Source organism: Dendroctonus ponderosae, unplaced genomic scaffold (genome assembly GCF_020466585.1).
Source record: "Dendroctonus ponderosae isolate FM_Combo_2020 unplaced genomic scaffold, Dpon_F_20191213v2 Dpon_F_20191213_11, whole genome shotgun sequence".
In the NCBI taxonomy this organism is placed as follows: Eukaryota; Metazoa; Arthropoda; class Insecta; order Coleoptera; family Curculionidae; genus Dendroctonus; species Dendroctonus ponderosae.
The window spans coordinates 3,560,198-3,578,533 of record NW_026017213.1 but is presented as its reverse complement, the minus strand read 5'-3'; the positions used below and the strand labels follow the sequence as shown (position 1 = coordinate 3,578,533).

Genomic DNA, 18,336 nt, shown 5'->3' with positions numbered 1-18,336 from the left:
TTAAAGAAGTTACGGGCAAAAGAGTGGAAGTACGCGCAAATGGAACAGTCGAACAGTTCAGGGTTCATTATCTTCCAAACCGTTACCAATGTGGATTTTTGTCAAGACAGCTCAGGTCTATGGAATTCCAGTGGCAACCCAGACCAGTTTTTCGTTTTTTTACAACAACAAACATATTTTTAACAGTAGCGGAGTTGTGGGCAAATAAGAGTGCAAACAATGTGGGTGGCAGTTTAAGTCCCTCAAACTCCAAATGCCGGTTTGTCCGAAACTAAATTCGAAAACCACGTGAACGAAAAGTGGAATTTTGGTCCAAATTGGACTCTTCAGTGAAAAATTTGCACAATTGCGATTTTAAAAAATTCGAAAATTTCCAACATTTTTCCAAAAAAGTTTAATTGAAATTTTTTTTCAAGTATTGAGTTGCTCCTAAAAATGCATTAGGGGTTAAAAAATCCTGTTAAAAAATGAGTTAATCGAAGTAAAAATTCAAAGTATTTTGTTCGGAAAATCGTCTTTTCAAGTTTTTCAACCGACTGCAATTTTGCGAGATGCAGTTTTAACAGAAAATCGTACGTTTTTTAACAAAATTCAACATTTACAAATCGGCCCGATATTAACAGAGTTAAGACGAAAATTTCTACAAACAAAAACCAGTTTTTTCCAAAAAATGCGACGTTAAATCCACAAAGAAATCATTTTTGTTGACCACCACATTTGGCTTGAAAAATCGTCTAATCGACCTTCAAACTCCTGCTTGCAAAATACGGTTTTAGAAATCAGTCGCTTTTGCAGGAATTTTCAATGATCCAAATCGGGCCCATATTAAGAAAGTTTCTAATTTATTAACACTGAAGATTCTGACCATGAAGGAGCTGGTCAAGCGATATGAAGTTAACAGCAGGACTCAACTGGAAAATGGAACTCAATGAAAATTCACCGAAAAAGTAGAAACAGGCGATTGAGATCAAATTTGATTTGATCGGCAAATGTTCACATTGTTGCTGCCATGGAAAAATCCAACCAAATGCTTGTGTGAGATCTGAGGGTGCCTCCGATAGGCAACTTTTTCCGTGAAGTGAGTCACAGACAGCGCATGACATCATCAGCCTTAGGTCAGAAGATCGTGCGAATCCGTCGAGGGGATTGGCTCTAATTGACCACACTTTAGCCGACTTAAATGGAAAACAGTCACACATCCATTGAAGAGGACGCTGAAACGCAATAATCGAGCAATCTGGCCGGCGCTCATTCGATTTCAATTTCCCCGACTTTGATTGAACGACGTTAAATTTCGACTTTGCACCTCATCATCAAAGACTGATCAAGTTGGCCATTAAGGGCTGGGCGCAGAGAAGATAATGCCCGTATAGAGTGGCAGTTGGTAAATATTAATCAGCCGTAATGTAAATAATTAAAGGAAATTAGAGATTTGACGTATCAGAGCCCCCTTTAATTAACGTTAATTAATTAATGGATAAAACGGCTGAAAACAGTAAATTAAAAGAGCAGTCATTACGGGAACAAGCGACGACGGCGGCTGCTACGATGTGGGCCGATTTAAAACCCATTATGGGATTTGTCTTTGATGGGACATTTTCCGTGGAAAATCCCGCTTCAAGGCAACGACGACAGGCCCTGATAGGAAAATCTGTATTGGAGGATTTTCGGACACATGTGAGCCGCCATTTGGGGCCCGATGAAAGGGGAAGCAGCCTAATCTCCCCGTGTCAGTTTGGGGGGATGGATGACCCGCGCACCTGCCCCAGTTCCCACCATATCGGTTGCAGTCGGGGGGATTTAGCTGCTCCCCAAATGAACCTCTCCATAGACGAAATGGCAAAGGAATTGTGATTTATTGAGTCCACGGGTTTCGCAACTTGTCCATATGGAACCTAGACAATTAGCAACTGTTTTTTTCTCTAAGAGGAACTTCCACGGTCCTCCCCGCTTGGGGCGTGTGGATTTTGGCCTGATCGCTATACATATGGCGAGATTTCCATCCAGATTGCAGTAAATCGCCCTAATCCATTGCCAAACGACAGCCGTGTTGACTAACTCCCAATAATTCCGTAATGATAATTGGGGAATAATTACAGTTTTGGGAATTTTGGTGGGTCTGCACCATAAGCAAAGCCAGTGGACCGCGAACATCGCCTACTAATCGACCAAACAGGCCGGAAAATGCACACTTTGCTTTTCTAATTCTCCATTCGATAGAAAATAGTAAAAAAATTTGAAGTTTTGAGGCGCCTAGAGCTCAAACAATCAAACGATCACACATTTTTTGCTCCAAATTCAGTGTCCAATATTGACACTTTAATATCTCTGGAACCATTTAACCGGTTCGAGCATGTTTTAGCTGGTCTAATAGAGCCATTTAGTGTTTCTTAAAATATGTGTTTTGCAAAACCGTTTGGTTTTATGCAGATAAACCAAAGATCATTTTCTAAAGGGATTACATATTTTTTGCGCCAAATTCAGTGTGCAATATTGACACTTTATAATCTCTGGAASCATTTAACCGGTTCSAACATGTTTYAGYTGGTCTAATAGAGCCATTTAGYGTCTCTTAAAAYATGTGTTTCGCGAAACCGTTTGGTTTGATACAGATAAACCACAGATAATTTTCTGTAGGAATTACATATTTTTTGCCCCAAATTCAGTGCGCAATAATTGACACTTCAATATCTCTGGACCCATTTAACTGGTTCGAATATGTTTTAGCTGCTCTAATAGAGCCATTTAGTGTCTCTTAAAATATTTGTTTTGCAAAACCGTTTGGTTTTATGCAGATAAACCAAAGAKCATTTTCYWAAGGGATTACATATTTKTTGCGCCAAATTTAGTGTGCAATATTGACACTTTATAATCTCTGGAAGCATTTAACCGGTTCGAACATGTTTCAGCTGGTCTAATAGCGCCATTTAGTGTCTCTTAAAATATGTGTTTCGCGAAACCGTTTGATTTTATGCAGATTAACCACAGAGTATTTTCTGAAGAGATTACACATTTTTTTCTCCAAATTCAGTGTCTAATATTAACACTTTAATATCTCTGGAACCATTTAACCGGTTCGAACATGTTTTAGCTGGTTCAATAGGATCATTTAGTGTGTTAAGATCAAAAATTGTGATGTGTCAAAAGATTTATAGATTAGAGATCATTCTTACCATCTTTCTGCAAGCTGGCGCCCCACCCTCCATTCTTCTACCCATAAATCCTCAAAAACACCTCTACAGTTTCACAAACTCCTGCATTTGCCATAAAGGCCTCAATAATTATATATTCTCCATCTAAGAACGCGATTCACACGACGCTCTCGGTCGCAAACTGAATATTCATACACCTTTTCGAAAAAACTACAGAATAAAGATGATTATATGATCATTTGATTGTTCGTTCTTTCGATTTCCGTTTCTTCATTGTTGACATTTTTGTAGAAAGTGCATGTTCGACATTCTCTCGAAATTTCAACTAATTAAAAATGTCGCTTAAAAGTTCTAATTTCAAGAATTATTCAATATTCTAGTTGTAATCATCTAATCATCTTCTCTCTTTTGGTGTCATATTTTTTTCAGTTTCCACTGGCTTATTGCTTSCTCTGCTAGTCCCAGATCTCATGCYTTAATTTGTCAAAATGTGCCATTTAATGCTCTATCCAGTGCTCCAGTTCGATTTGATGCTGAAAAATAGGTAAAAAAGARGCAGAATGCATAACATTTTGGCCTAAYCTTGTACAACATATTCAAATTTCGCCTGTTATTTCAAGCTAGAAAATTGCTGACTGAAGAAGCTGACTGTTTGCCTGACAGAAAATACCCACTTTTCTCTATCAATGTGGCAATTTCCGCTTTTTCTTGAATATTTGATCAAAAATGGTTTTTTTTTGTTAAAGTTCCAGTCCCTGAGTTGAATGCGAAGTCAATGAGTTATGACTCCGTAGCGCACAGAGTGTCACCCATGCCTACATCCGTTCGAACATGTTTTAGCTAGATTAATAGAGCCATTTAGTGTCTTTTGAAATAGACCAGGGGCGTCGTTTTCTGTTGCCTTTTCTTGCCGCGCCGTTGCACCGCAAAACCGCATAAAATCCTCAAAAAAAATACATAATAAATGAACAAAAAGAAAAATTGACAAGGAAATGTCGGGAAAAAAATGTTTTCTGGCCTGGAGGTGGTTTAGTGGGGCGATGCGATTTAAGGGTGGCACGTATCATTACAACTCGGTCACAATTCGATGGGCAGCGTCGTGACGCTGTTGCACACGGCATCTGTCACTTCTCAGCGCCTTTTCCCCGCTGGAGTTCCTCCAGCTGGATTATGGATATAAACAAACGGTGCGCCACTGGATCGAGTGAATTTTTCGTCAAACACCTGCCCACTTTGCTAATGCAACGGTGCAAAGATTGGCGTGAGTCAGAAGAAGCGTTTTTTGAGCGTTTTGTGCTAACGAAGATTGGTGTGGGCGACGCGTGGGCCCGATCTGGCAATAACCGTGAGAAATCCTGGCAAAAGTGATTCAGATTAGTGCTGGCCAATTAATCCGGTTTAAATCGAGTGATTTATGTGGATGGCGTCGAGCGGGAGCGAGCACAAGCAGGCACATGCGAGGTCCGTTCCCTGATCATCAGGAAGGCAGCAGCAAGAGTTGGCAGGACAGGAAGTATCAATCTCAATTGAAAAAACCGCTTATAAATCACATAACACGAAGAGCAGACGCTGTGGAAATGAAAACAGAGTTGTCGTCAATTGAGGTGGCGCCCGCCTCAATTGGGCACAGGAGGTGACGCAACAGCAATTGGGCCGTTATGGCAAATCACGCTCGTCTGCACTCCTAAATGAGAACAATAAGCGAACAAAGAGATTTCCTGCAAAACAAACGGACGCCGAAAGAAAAATCGCCGCTTGTCCGAGAGTGAGCAGCCCACCTGGACCAGTTCGCATCGTTCGAGCAGCAACCTCAGCTCAGGATTTGCGCTTTTGCTCTCTGCTTTCCTTGTTTATGAACCGCACCGGATAACGGCCGTCTTAAGCAGGATTTTTCCTTTTGTTTCTCCTTCAAATGGCTCGCCGAAATCACCTTTTTGCGTTCACTAACGCCCGTTTAATGCCTAGTCTAGAAGGCCTCTAGTTGGGAAATGAACCGATTTTCATACGGTTTTCTTCGGGAGTATTTCAATACATGCAACAATCTCCCCAATTTATTGGCCGAATAAATTGGCGAACAATATCGAAGTGTAAAGTCGATGATGGATGCAAAGAAGATGACCTTCAATAATTGGCCAATAAATCGGGGATAGTGCGTAGTGTATTACCGGCTTAAGAAGCGTCGAGCTGGCATGGAAAAATCGCGTGTAGCTCGCATATTATGGATAAAAGGATGCTGTTGGACCTCATGGATCGAGTGGAGTGCTCAGAATTTCCCCAGCGTTTTCGATATTTGAGATAGTTTCCCATTTTTACGAAAATCGTATGCAGGACGTTGAGACGCTTCGTTTTCGAGAAATAAATTAAAGTATGAAAACCGACTGAATTACTAAGAATATACGCGAACTCGACTTTCAACGCGCTTCGTGTGGAAAAAAAGTGAAAATCCAGCGACAAAATCCTCAGAATATACGCAATCTTTGGGAGAAAACACATTAAACTGTCCAGTGCTCAGAATTTCCCCAGCGTTTTCGATATTTGAGATATTTTCCCATTTTTACGAAAATCGTATGCAGGACGTCTCTGGAAAAATCGCAAACTTTCATCCTATGGTAAGCCGGACATTTTGTGAAGAGCAAATTTTAAAAATCGTTCCGAAAACATGCAAAAGCAAGATGGTTTTTTCTTCCAGAAAACTGCCTCAATTTTGATGATTTTAAAGACACCATGTTTCTGAATATTTTCTTCGGAATTCGAAAGAAACTCACAAAATTGCCAGTACCTCGCTTATTATCCACTTTTGGAAAAACTGAAATACCAACTTTTTCATACAGTTTTATGCCCTCTATCGGGTGGCGTGCTCAGAATCGCTCCATCGTTTTTAGTATCAAAGATATACCGATTTTAATTTTTTGATAGCATTTTCTTAAAAACCGTTTGCCTTAAAAGTGAAAATCCAGCGACAAAATCCTAAGAATATACGCAATCTTTGGGTGAAAACACCGAAAATGTTCCATTAAAAAACTGTCCATGGACAAAGTCCATGCCAAGTGGATTTTCGGAAAAAGCTCCGTCAATGAAGCACGAGGGAGAGTAAAAACGAAGGAAATCAAGCAAAGCGATGGTTTTTCTGGTTTCAAAAAAGTTGCCTCAATTTCTTCGGAACTTCAAAGAAAATTACAAAATTGCCAGTAGCTCGCTTATTATCCACTTTTGAAAAAATTTAAATCACAACTTTTTTATACAGTTTTATGCCCTCTATCGGGTGGCGTGCTCAAAATCGCTCCATCGTTTTTAGTATCAAAGATATACCCATTTTAATTTTTTGAGAGCATTTTCTTAAAAACCGTTTGCCTTAAAAGTGAAAATCCAGCGGCAAAACCCTAAGAATATACGCAATCTTTGGGTGAAAACACCGAAAATGTTCCAATTAAAAACTGTCCATGGACAAAGTCCATGCCATGTGAATTTTTAGCAAAAACTCCGTCAATGAAGTACGAGGGAGAGGAAAAACGAAGGAAATCAAGCAAAGCGATGATTTTTTGGTTTCAAAAAAATTGCCTCAATTTCTTCGGAACTTCAAAGAAAATTACAAAATTGCCAGTAGCTCGCTTATTATCCACTTTTGGAAAAACTGAAATACCAACTTTTTTATACAGTTTTATGCCCTCTATCGAGTGGGGTGCTCAGAATCGCTCCATCGTTTCTACTATCAAAGATATACAGATTTACATTTTTTGAGAGCATTTTCTTAAAAACCGTTTGCGTTAAAAGGTTGGAAAGGTCACGCTCGGCTGTCCTCTTGACGTGGCGCACACTTCACAAAGAACAGTTTTTTCTATTGAGACGCTTTGTTTTCGAGAAATAAATTAAAGTATGAAAACCGACTGAATTCCTCAGAATATACGCGAACTCGTCTTTCAAAGCTTTCGTGTGAAAAAAAAGTGAAAATCCAGCAACAAAATCCTAAAAATATACGCAATGTTTGGGTGAAAAAATTGAAAATTTTTCATTAAAAAACTGTCCAGAGGACAGAGTCCATACCAAGTGAATTTTTGGAAAAAACCGCATCAATGAAGTACGAGGGAGAGAAAAAACGAAGGAAATCAAGCAAAGCGATGATTTTTTGGTTTCCAAAAAAACGCCTCAATTTCTTCGAAACTTCAAAGAAAATCACAAAATCGCCAGTAGCTCGCTTATTATCCACTTTTGGAAAAACTGAAATACTAAGACTGGAAAGGTCACGCTCGGCTTCCTCTTGACTTGGCGCACGCTTAAAAAACACCGTTTTTTCTATTGAGACGCTTCGTTTTCGAGAAATAAATTAAAGTATGAAAACCGACCGAATTCCTCAGAAAATACGTAAACGCGACGTTTTTATGTTGAAAAAAAAAGTGAAATTACAGCGACAAAATCCTAAGATTATATCTAGGCAATGTTCGAGTGAAAACACCGAAAATTGTCCATTAAAAAACTGTCCAGTGGCCGAAGTCCATGCCAAGTGGATTTTTGGAAAAAACTCCGTCAATGAAGTACGAGGAAGAGTAAAAACGAAGGAAAACAAGCAAAGCGATGACCTTTTGAAACAAACCCCCATCAAATCTCACCCGATGCGAACCCATCCAGATGTCCTGGATGCGCTCGACTATCCATCGCGGATCCGTACATTTAGCCACTCCAGGATTTATTGTTGCTTGTCCAGCTCAACGCTCCTTGGGGAGTTATAAATGGCTGGATGATTGATTGATCATCCAGAGCGCGTCCCGGCCCTGCTGCCGCCCTCTGGCAGCCACTAATCCAGCCAGCCTTCCCTGGAGGGTCGATGTTCCAGGCGTCGAAGTCGGGGCGCCAGATGGCGCCCTGCAGTGGCCGCACTTCCATGTGGATGGGAACGTTTTCCCGACCTGGAACGGTGCCAATTGTTTCATCCAATGCGGCAATCAAGTTTGCGTTGTTCTGGACCAGCATAACATCATGGATTGGGCAATTGGAGGCATCGACATGTCCATGGGCAAGTACGCAGGCATTGACTGCATCCAGTATGTGGACTTAACCTGGAGACGTGTGGAAACCTGCCTGATCCTGATCGCCTGCCTCTACTTGTTCCTCTGGAGCTTTCCGCAGGCAAGTTGATGCATGAGGCATGCGGTTAGTCAGGCTTTCGTTCCGCAGTGCGCTCTGCCCTCAGGGCCGCCTTCCCTCCGAGACAGAGCCGGCCGCAGATGGCTGCTGGCCCTCCTTTGCCTCTGCTGGGGCATGGAGATCGGGTTCAAGTGCGCCTCCAGAACCGGGATCTACCTCCTGAACCCCTGCCACATCACCACAGCCATCCAGATCTACCTGCTAAGCGCCCCGCCGAGCAAAACAGTCACGGCCCTCTTTCGCCTACACTTGAACTACCTGAACGGGCCTCTGCTCGCTTTGATCTTTTACGAAACGGAGACCAGAGTGGTGAGTGGATGGGCGCAGTGGGCGATGCGCCCTTTGCAGGCATGCGGTTTCAGTTGCCACTAGAGGCCGCCGTCTACTGGCTGCAGCACGGGCTGATGTTGATCGTTCCCTCCTACTTGCTAAGGCTTGGAGGCGTCTACACAGTAGAGCCTGTAAAGACAATCCAGTGGAACGTCCTGGCCTACAGCCTGCTTGTTGCTTATCACTTCACTGTCCTACAGGGCGTTTCCCTAGTGAGTCTGTCCTCTTCAGGCTGCCTTGAGCCGGTTGATGAAGGCCACGTTTTCAGCTGACCAATATCAACATGAACCATATCATGTGCCCTCTCGAGGCGGACCCTTTCAGAGGCCAACTATTTCGAACAGCCGTCTTCTTCCACCAGGGCCTGCTCTGTCCTACTGTGTGCAAGGCCTATGTGCTTTTGGCCAACTATTTCCTGATCAAGTTCAACTAAGTGGTTGGATAAGGAGGATTTGGCCCGACCAGGCCGCAGAACAACGAGCACGTAATTAAATTTATATTTCAAATTGCTAATAATAGAAATACACTTTGTACATTTTGTTCAACACGTCTACCTAAACAGACATACAACAATTAGAGAGCGAATGAACGACTAAACAGAACAAAACGAAAAAATCACAGCAAATGACTAGACGACGAAGAAGGGCAATAAATCCGAGCACCATCCAAAGAAATGGCTTTTATTCGTAATTTTCCTAGTTAATCTATTAAGGGGCGGCACTGTACAAAAATACTATTTACAAATGGACAAAGCAACCGGCTGAACCAACAATTGCCATGTGGAAGATGTGTTCGAACTAGTGCTGGAGGCGTAAAACTCAACAAAATGTGTAACAACATTCACTCCGAAAGTAAATCTGTTCAATTATGAGATCTAATATCGCTATTCTAGTGCAGTCGAAGGACGAACTCGCGGCTGTTCCTTCAAATCTACTGGGTGTTTGAAACAGTTTTTTTTTTGTTAAAGCTTCTTCAGGAGTGGGATTAATTTCCCAGTAAATTGGGGGTTTGATGGTCAATTTTGCAGAAAATATTGGAAATTCTTGGAGATAAAATTGTAAATTTTTGTTTTTACAAACTCTGTCCAAATATCCAACAAACAGTTTGTGAAAAAATGACTCCGCCTCAACGATATAGAACTTATCTACAACCTGTGAAATTCTTCACTTGGTGGTAAAACGTGAAACATTATTATTTGTATATACTTTCCTGACAGTGTTTCAAGAGACAATAAATGGCTGAAACCCAGGAATAAATTTGATTTGGAACATTATTAATGCACAGTGTTTTGTAGCATCTCGCAATTTTTTCATCAAAAAACACTTTGCTCAACGTTGCAAATGCGAGAGTTTAAAGCAAATGTTCTGCCGAACCCTTGCCCAACTTACGCACGACCCGGTAAAATATTAGTCTCCCATAATCCCCAGTTGCTCTTCTGCTTCTGAATCGAAATAGTCCATCAAACCACCCAAAAAAGCTACGATTCGGATCGTCCTCACTATAAAACCTACCAGGTGAGTTGCTAGCGCTAATGATTTAGCAATTATCCGATCCTCTCTGGCAAAAACGACTCTTTCAACTCGATCAAGTACGTGAAGTGGAAACAGCCCCTAAAACCCTTTCGTTAGTGGGCTTCCAGCCTTAAACTAGGAACATTCTAGACAGGGCTGCGGCCTCAATTCCTCCCAAATCGCACGGGGTCTTTCAAGTGGAGTGTCTCAACATTTTGGCGAATTCGCCGCCGAAACTCCACTCGGGCTCAAAGGGCGTCGTCTCAATGTCTCAATAGAAATTTTTCAGCACTATTTTTGAAGCACAAATCGGAAAACTTGCTTGGGATAAACTGTAAATAAAGTTTCACGTGTGGAAGTTCCATCGTTAGACGACGCCAATCAAGTCAAACTGTAATCAACCAAAGTGCAGAGTTGATACCAAACACTTCACGAGTAACTTGAGTGAGCGATTTGGTGCAGAGAACCGTCCTAGCGCTCAATATTTACAACCAGGACCGGTCCCAGTTGGTGTCGGAAGTTAAAAAGGACAAAACGAGATTAGAGTATATCACAATGGGCAAACCAGACCGACCTCAATCGGGCCCCATTGGGGCCAAACCATCATGTTGCAGACATAGGAATTCTCTCTCCATCTTTTGCACTGTATCAAGCTGGTCGTGTTCAGGGTTTGTTAGCCATCTAGAGGCGCCCCCAAATAGACCATCGAAACCTCGGTGTTGCCATAAACGGCCGAGACTGTTGGGTAAAGTTTTTTGTCAGGTAAACCTGCAAACGATCGGGTTTAGTTGGGCGCGAGCATTTTAAGTCGAAGACTCACCCCGAAAGGCCACCCCTAGGAACTCGTAGTTCTTCTCGAAGGAGAGCGTGTTGTCGTCGCAGTCCAGTATCACCTTGATGCGCTCCCCCACTTGGTACTTTGGAGCGTTGTTCAGCAGGGGGTAGTTGCCCTGGGCGTCCCCATTGTGCAGCAAGTGATTGTCCACCAGGTTCCAGCCCCAGCTTTGCTCGTCAGAGCCCAGCAGGGCCACATAGCCGTGACACTGTAAAGGGGCGTCCTTTGTGGCGATCCCGATGACAGCCACCGTGCCCAAGGGGCCCTCCCATATCACCTCCCAGCAGTGTCTGCCGTGTCTGAAGCCGATTTTGCCTCTGCAGGCGTCCGTGCTTTGGGCCACAGGGTTCCGATGCAACGTGAACCCATTGGGCTTGATGTAGATGTTTCGCGAACAGTCGTTGGGGTTCCAGGCGTTGTAGAAGGCCCGTAGCTTCGCCTTGTAAGTGGGAACGGACGACAGCAGGTCGGACTTCAGGGCTTCTTCGGCCAGCTTCCGGATACAATGCAGCCGCCACACATCGTTGTTTTCAAAGTTCAAAAAGTCGTACCACCGTTTGCAGACTAGGGAACAGTTCCGGAGGTCGCGCAAGCTCAAGTACGAGAAAATCTGCTCCAGACAGTTTTCTGGCAGGCGGATCACAGCACCCACTTCCATTTTCCTTGTTTATGTTTTATTTTGGAAATTTTTGACGTTCACTCACGTCAAGGCCCTTCGGCCCACAGCGTTGCCGCTTAGCGCCTCCCTTCATTCGGCGCAAAAATGCCGGTGTTCTGGCAGTCAGCTGATTCGGTTGTCTCGCTTCATTGCAAGCTCGAATACTCCAACTGGTGTGTCGGACGAGGACGCAACACCAACGAGCTAAACGGGAAAAGGCGCGAAACAGACCACCCTGCGGCCTGGCGGCTAACTAGACGAGCCGTGACCCACGTGAACGACGTCCACCAATGGGATCGTTCACTTTGTGCCCGCCGCCAACTAGAATAGAGCAAGTCGAGCACGGAAAGGCGCCTCTTTGAGCAGCCCTAAATCCGCCCCCCGCTAGTTTTCGTTCTGGGTTTTTCGCTGAAAAGCCAGCGGCATAATCGCACAACGAAACAGCGTTTTAACCGTGTGATTCACTTGAGCCGTGTAGCCGCAACGGAAGCGGGAATGTTGTCGTGTTAAAAGTCGCCATTTTGGTTTGCAGCGGAGCAGCGCGGTTTTCCGTTTCGATTTTACTCAATTTTCCGCGCGCTTTGCCCCATATTCCGGTCCAAAGCTCCCACCTGCTGTCCAGGATGACACAGCAGCCCTCCGCCGGCAACTGGATGATCCAGGGAGCCAATGGTAAGGCCCTGCATGCTTGCAGCTTTTCCTGCCAGAAAACTGTGTTTTTTTGGGGAGTTTGCTCGATTTGCCCCCCTGGCTCTGCCGGGGGGGCTTTTTTGTCAGGGGGTTGAGTTAGGAAACGCCCAGCTATAGAGACGTGTATGAAACGGCCAAAAGTTTGGGTTTTTTGAGGTTAAGTTGCCCGCAGGGGGCCCTTCCAGCAGAGCCCTGGGGCAGAAACTCATTTGTCGGCTTCAGTTGGTTATATTTGGGTCCAGTTGACGGGAAAACGGCGTCTGCATTCAAGGAGGGGCAAATTTTGGGCTTGGGGCTTTTCGAGCCCCAAGCCCGGAAATTGCTAAATAATCCCCAGACCCTGCTCCTGGTACAGGGGAGTGGATATTTCCAACAGCAATTTCCAGGTGTGTGCTGTAGCGGTTTGTCAATCTGGAACGCAGCTCTTGCCCATCTAGGCCTTTTACCAGGGTTTTATTCAAGTAGCAAGCAGAATAAATGGGGGCGTTGATAATTGTGGCCCTTTGCCTCAGTTTTCCGCACGTTTTGTGCATTTAGTCGGGATTAAAAGAAAAAAATGAGAAAAAATCCGCGACTGCCTTGCACTGAAAAGCGTTTCTTCTCGCAGGTCAGATGGTGAAACTGGTAGAATCGTCAGGGAAGGCCATAACAGGTATTATGGCCTCATCGATCAGCGGCACTCCAGTGAAAATAATCAAATCATCGACTGTGGCAGGCGAAAATTCGCGGGTAAGTTCCCGTTTGTTTCCCACGCCCGGTTGGTCGAAGCAGGCAGGGCTCCAGTGAGCTGTGAATCGAATTAAACCGATAATCAGCTGGGAAGTTAGCAGGATTAATGGAGTGAACGCAGTTGATGCGCAAAGTATGACCAACTAGGTAGTCGACTCGAGACCTTGAGGTTGCTTCCTCAGTGGACGGTTTTTATCGCCTTTTTTCCATCTAACAGGCTGTGTGTGTTTGTAGAGTTTTCGCGACCAAACCTTGCCTGAATTCGCAGTTTTTTCCAGATCTACACGGCATCGGTGCCCCAACAACAACCCCAACAAATCATTCGAGGGCTGCCGACAGGCGGCAACCTTGTAACTAGTAAGCTGGTTTCTTCGCGAACTTTCCCAGCACTTTCAACTGTTTGTTTGTTGCAGAACAAGTGCCGATCCAGATGAATCAGCTGCCGAAGGGCACCAAAACCATCCGATTGACTCCCGCTCAGATGGTACGTCCGATTATCCACTATCAGAGCCAGGGGGTGGGAAATCGAGCCGTTTGTTTCGTTGCAGCAAAACTTCAAGCTGACGCCTCACCCCCAGCAACGCTTGGTTTCCCTTCAGCAAACGCCTGCACCACCAGACATCATCCAGCATTCCACCAACCAGCACTACCAGCAACCGGCTCCAGTTAAAAACATGTCGCCGCCCATTTTATCCAGAAAACGCGCCGATTCGGGAGAGCAAGTCGAGTTTGCCACGGAAACGTGAGTTTTAGGCTTCTTTTTATATACAGGGTGCGTCATTAATAATTGGCAATCTGGAAACTGGAGATTCCACAAGTCAAATGGTGGCGCAAAGATGCCTTATCCGAAAATGGATAGTTTTTCTTTTTTGAGAATTCCCCAAACCGTAGGCTGCGTTCCGCCTGCTGCAGTACTTAGATCCATTTCACACGGGCCACTCTGTAGCGCTTCTCAGTGGCGCTGCTGATAAGCGCACGTTAACATTCTACCAGCCAATCTGCAGCGCTTCTCGGTGGCACTGCTGAGCAGCTCACGTTAGTTACGGCGGTAGTCATCCACTGAACGCCACAGATGCGCTGCTAAATCGGTGGCCTGGCCCCGTTTTCTGCTTTTCGCTTCAAAACGCGCTTCTCAGCAGCGCTGCAGAGTGGCCCGTGTGAAATGGCTCTTAAGAGACCAGTACCCAAGACTGGATTTTCAGTAACTCAATACAGCTTCCTCTTTCTGCTCAAGGGAAAAATCGTGTTTCTGCTACGCGGTTGAATACATTTCTCAACAGCTTCTGATTTGGTTGGCTTTGACTAATTTCACACGCCAAGTCTTTATTTACTTGTTGATGATCCGTGATTTGTGTCGCGTTTAATTTTAACATTTGAGTTTTTCTTATTATTTTGACTCGTAAATTACTCACCCTGTATACAGAGAGTGGCTTTGTTGGTTGGAATGTCTAGAGTCGGTTTCATTCGCGAAATTTAAAGTTCAAAGAAAAATACCTTAAATACCTACTTGAAGTGAACAGCCCCCAAAGGCACTTTATTTGGCTTCGCGTCTGAAACTAGGACATTCTAGGCAATTTTCGCCTGCTCGGGCTCCTGAGGCAGACAGTTGAGCTGTTGCAGCGCCGCTTTGGTCTTCACGGCCACGCCCTCGATGCCAAAGCGCACTTCCTGCAACGTTTCATTCACTTCCTGCAGAGTTTGAGTGAACTGTGCCATGTTGGCAAATTTGCCCTGCAAACTCGCTTCAGGCGCAGGGGGCGGGGCCTCAACGGGGATGTTTGAGCAGTTTTCACTCATTCTTGAAGCAGCACAAACCGGAATACTTCTGATGACAGTGAAAAGTGACAGCAATGTCGAGGCAACATTAGACGGTTTTTCGTTTGTTGGGGCGTGTTCATAAATAACAGCCGAATGGGCGCGAGTTGTGGTTTAAATGTTCATCAAGGAGCGACCTTAGACAAGGAAAGCCAGGCTATCTTGTGTGAGGGAAGGAGCGACTATATGGTCGCTCATAAACAATGTGAGATCGGATCGAATAAACCTGTTGCTTTTGTTTATGAACGCATTCCTGGATGATGTCAAGCAGGATAAATAACTTCCACAACTGACAGACATGCCAAAATTGAACAGCATCGAAACGGCCAGGGCTCCGCCCCCCAATTTTCTAGAAATTATTTGTATTTACTTGCCTCCCGTTGGGTTTGGAAGTTTAAAAACGTGTATCAAACTGGATAAACTTTGCACATTTGGAGGATGGTGTATTGTGGCAATGAAAAGAATCTTGCATCTTCTAACTTTGTTGCAAACATATCTTCTTGATACTGGCCGTACAGTTTTTACGTGTTTCTTGCCCCAGAAATAAGGAACAGTTCGGACGAACTGTAGTCCAAAACAAGACTGCGAGTTTTGGAAGAAAATGCTGCTCATGTCAAGAAAATTAGTGTATTCCTTGCTGTTTCACTCAGCACTAAGGGGACAAAACACACCAACTGATGAAGGGTCATATGAAGTTTTATAAGAAAAGTGCGTAAATCAGAATAGAAATTCCCCTGCATATATTTAGCATTGAAACCAGGTATTTAATGTTTATCTGCGCTTGACTGAAATAAGACTTTGCTCTGAGAAATGCGGCGGAAGCCACACCGTCTCAACATGTTAAGTCCTAAATCGCCTCGAATTGTTCCAGTAAACGGCTGCGAAAGTCCGAAAAACTGAGCCGTGGGCTGCGACACTTTTCAATGAAAGTCTGCGAAAAGGTGAAGGAAAAAGTGACGACAACTTACAACGAAGTAGCCGATGATCTGGTGCGTGAGTTCACCGCCCAGCAAAACTCGATCAACAGCCCGTTAGCTGATCAGTACGACCAGAAGAACATCCGAAGACGCGTCTACGATGCCCTGAACGTGCTGATGGCCATGAACATCATCTCCAAGGAGAAAAAGGAGATCAGATGGATCGGGTTGCCGACCAACTCATTGCAAGTGAGTGTTTCGGATAAAGCGGCGCTATTAACGTGGTATTGAACGGAACCGTTTCTGTTCTAGGAGTATCAGCAGCTGGAGAATGAGGTGCGCACCAAGTCGTTGAGCATTCGGGAGAAGGAGAAGCAGTTCTATGAGCTGATCATGAGCCAGATCGCCTTCAAGAGTCTGGCGCAGCGCAACAAGGAGGCTGAAAAGTCGCATGGGAAGCCGGGCGCCAACTCCAGTATTCAGCTGCCGTTCATCATCGTCAATACGAACAAAAAGACTGTTATTAACTGTAGCATCTCCAATGATAAGTAAGTGGTGGTGTGGGGCTGAGCAAGAGCCCGAATGACCGCTTAACATTTGCAGAATGGAATACGTGTTCCAGTTCAACGACAAATTTGAAATCAATGACGATTTGGAAATTTTGAAGCAAATCGGGATGTTGCACGGTAAGTGAGGCTGAAGGCCCTTGAAGCGATATTAATAATGCGTTGAAGGCCTGGACACCGGCAACTGTTCGCGAGAGGATCTGGACCGTATCAAGACGCTCATTCCCGAATCGTTGTGGCCCTATGTGGAAAGTAAGCCTGCATGCCGCGAGTGACTGGCAGGGATGATTAATGTGAATTTTCAGGGTTGGCCAGCGGTTCGAAAAACCCCCTAGATGACCTGCTGGGATCAGGGTGCGCCAGCACTTCGTCCATGGGACCAACGTCGGACTTTGTCGAGGCCACTCTAGACGAAGAAAATTCTCGTCAATCGACCACGAGCGGCAACGACCCGATGTCGCCCCTCGCTTTGGAATACTCGGATGAAGACGTCGATTCCGATCTGTCCAGCGAGGATCTCAACTAGAATTGGGACTCAGAAGGGCAACAGCTTGTACATATTAATGGCAATGTAAATAGACTTTCTAGACGCATCAACTGCAGCAGTTCGCTTATTTCGCAGCCTGCACATGTGGAACATGATTTTTCGTTTTCTTGCACAAACAAATATGAGTGTTTGAGCCGGTTTTCGATACTTTACGAGTAAACGGCTGCGTTTTGGCGGCACCAACTTTCTACTGGATTATTTTTGAAGTGCAATTTCGTTATACGAACGAAGTGTCCATATACATGTAATACTGACTAGGCAGAATCTAATGTACAAATATAGAGCGACCAAAGAGATTTGGAATCAATTAGGGGCGCCATTTTATTGTTAATGGTTGAACAAAAATGCACTTTCGAACTGTGATTGTGATTTAAAAGAAATAATGTTTTGGTAACATAGGAACAGACAGGATTTGCGTTAAAATACCTTACAACATAAGAGCCTTTTCGGTAATAAATTTGCAGTTAAAATGGATTTATTCACCAGTTTTCGTCCCACCAGCTAATCCAGATCATCATCGTCGAACAAATCCCCAAAATCTGTAACAAACATTAAGCTGCGTGATTTCAGGGCTGTGTTCAGTCGCCTGTAGTCTACCGTTGAAAAATTCTGCATGTACCGCCTTTTCGTTCGCTGTGAGATCAATCAACAATGAAGCAGAGCCTCCAGCCTAAAAACACCTTTGTTCAGTCGGGGGAGGGCTTAGCCTTAGGACCACCACATACCTCATCGAAATCCATGTACGGTCCAGCCCCTTCAGGAAACATTTCGTCGGCTACAAGCGCTGGTTTCATTGTGTTTTGAAGCGGGGTTTTTTTAGGTAACGTTTAAAAAGCGAGGTTGTGTTCGGTTTGTTCGTCTTCAATACGTCACGTTGGCTCTCTTTGTCTGTTACATGGAGTTGACTTGGAAGGAACTTGTGTTCTTGGGCGTGGCGCCCAGTTATTTAAAATTTTATTAACGGTAATTTTATAATAAAAAACAAGTTTTTAAAATACCAAAAAATCACAAAATTACAATTTATTTCTCTCGCCGTATGCAAGGGCAGATCCAGGGGGGGTCATGGGGGTCATGACCCCCCCCATTCAAAATAGGACACCCTGTATTGTCCAAAATGAGACACCCTGTATATTACATGAGTTTCGCCCCGAAACTGCTCAACTTCACTTCAGAACATCAGTTCATCAGGCAAGGGCGGATCCAGGGGAGGGTCATGGGGGTCAAGACCCCCCATTCAACTATTTCTCTATCCAACGATGTTAAAACGAATTCTCTGGCTCGAGTGGTTCTTGAGAAACTTCGAAAAAAGCAGCGTCATGTTCAAGTGGACTTTGCAACTCAAATAAAAATCACGCAAATCTAAAACTTCTTGAATTTGAGCATTTTAAAGAAAACTTCCAACATTTCCCCATCCACGGTTCACTTTCTGAAAGGGCCATTTATTTCT

General features: G+C 44.3%; 4 protein-coding genes across 6 annotated transcripts; 2 read left to right on the top strand and 2 right to left on the bottom strand.

The window, feature by feature from the left end:
* Window positions 1-7,955: 7,955 nt before the first annotated feature.
* LOC109546310 (transmembrane protein 164) lies at window positions 7,956-9,291 on the top strand. Of its 2 annotated transcripts, XR_002172762.2 has the most exons (5): window positions 7,956-8,273; window positions 8,322-8,600; window positions 8,654-8,833; window positions 8,890-9,105; window positions 9,184-9,291. XR_002172762.2 is itself a non-coding variant. In XM_019917230.2 (4 exons), exons 1-4 carry the CDS (start codon window positions 8,124-8,126, stop codon window positions 9,052-9,054), a joined length of 774 nt encoding a protein of 257 aa, XP_019772789.2. In that variant the 5' UTR covers window positions 7,956-8,123; the 3' UTR covers window positions 9,055-9,291. The 2 variants fall into 2 exon arrangements, 1 of the variants encoding a protein (XP_019772789.2); XM_019917230.2 differs by having other exon boundaries at window positions 8,890-9,291.
* LOC109546311 (F-box/SPRY domain-containing protein 1) lies at window positions 9,103-11,747 on the bottom strand. The gene is made up of 2 exons (XM_019917231.2): window positions 10,953-11,747; window positions 9,103-10,900 (listed from the first exon to the last, which is right to left on the bottom strand). Exons 1-2 carry the CDS (start codon window positions 11,623-11,625, stop codon window positions 10,806-10,808), a joined length of 768 nt encoding a protein of 255 aa, XP_019772790.1. The 5' UTR covers window positions 11,626-11,747; the 3' UTR covers window positions 9,103-10,805.
* Window positions 11,748-11,868: 121 nt separating this feature from the next.
* Window positions 11,869-17,363, top strand: LOC109546309 (transcription factor Dp-1). 2 transcript variants are annotated; one of them, XM_019917227.2, is made up of 10 exons: window positions 11,869-12,297; window positions 12,923-13,044; window positions 13,323-13,401; window positions 13,458-13,528; window positions 13,593-13,786; window positions 15,731-16,025; window positions 16,089-16,324; window positions 16,380-16,462; window positions 16,511-16,594; window positions 16,648-17,363. In XM_019917227.2, the coding sequence occupies exons 1-10, from the start codon at window positions 12,249-12,251 to the stop codon at window positions 16,866-16,868; spliced, it is 1,434 nt and encodes a 477-aa protein (XP_019772786.1). In that variant the 5' UTR covers window positions 11,869-12,248; the 3' UTR covers window positions 16,869-17,363. The 2 variants fall into 2 exon arrangements, with proteins under 2 accessions (XP_019772786.1, XP_019772787.1); XM_019917228.2 differs by lacking the exon at window positions 12,923-13,044 and having other exon boundaries at window positions 11,910-12,297.
* LOC125502933 (COP9 signalosome complex subunit 9) lies at window positions 17,186-17,712 on the bottom strand. The gene is made up of 3 exons (XM_048662459.1): window positions 17,615-17,712; window positions 17,487-17,559; window positions 17,186-17,428 (listed from the first exon to the last, which is right to left on the bottom strand). Exons 1-3 carry the CDS (start codon window positions 17,681-17,683, stop codon window positions 17,391-17,393), a joined length of 180 nt encoding a protein of 59 aa, XP_048518416.1. The 5' UTR covers window positions 17,684-17,712; the 3' UTR covers window positions 17,186-17,390.
* Window positions 17,713-18,336: the final 624 nt, after the last annotated feature.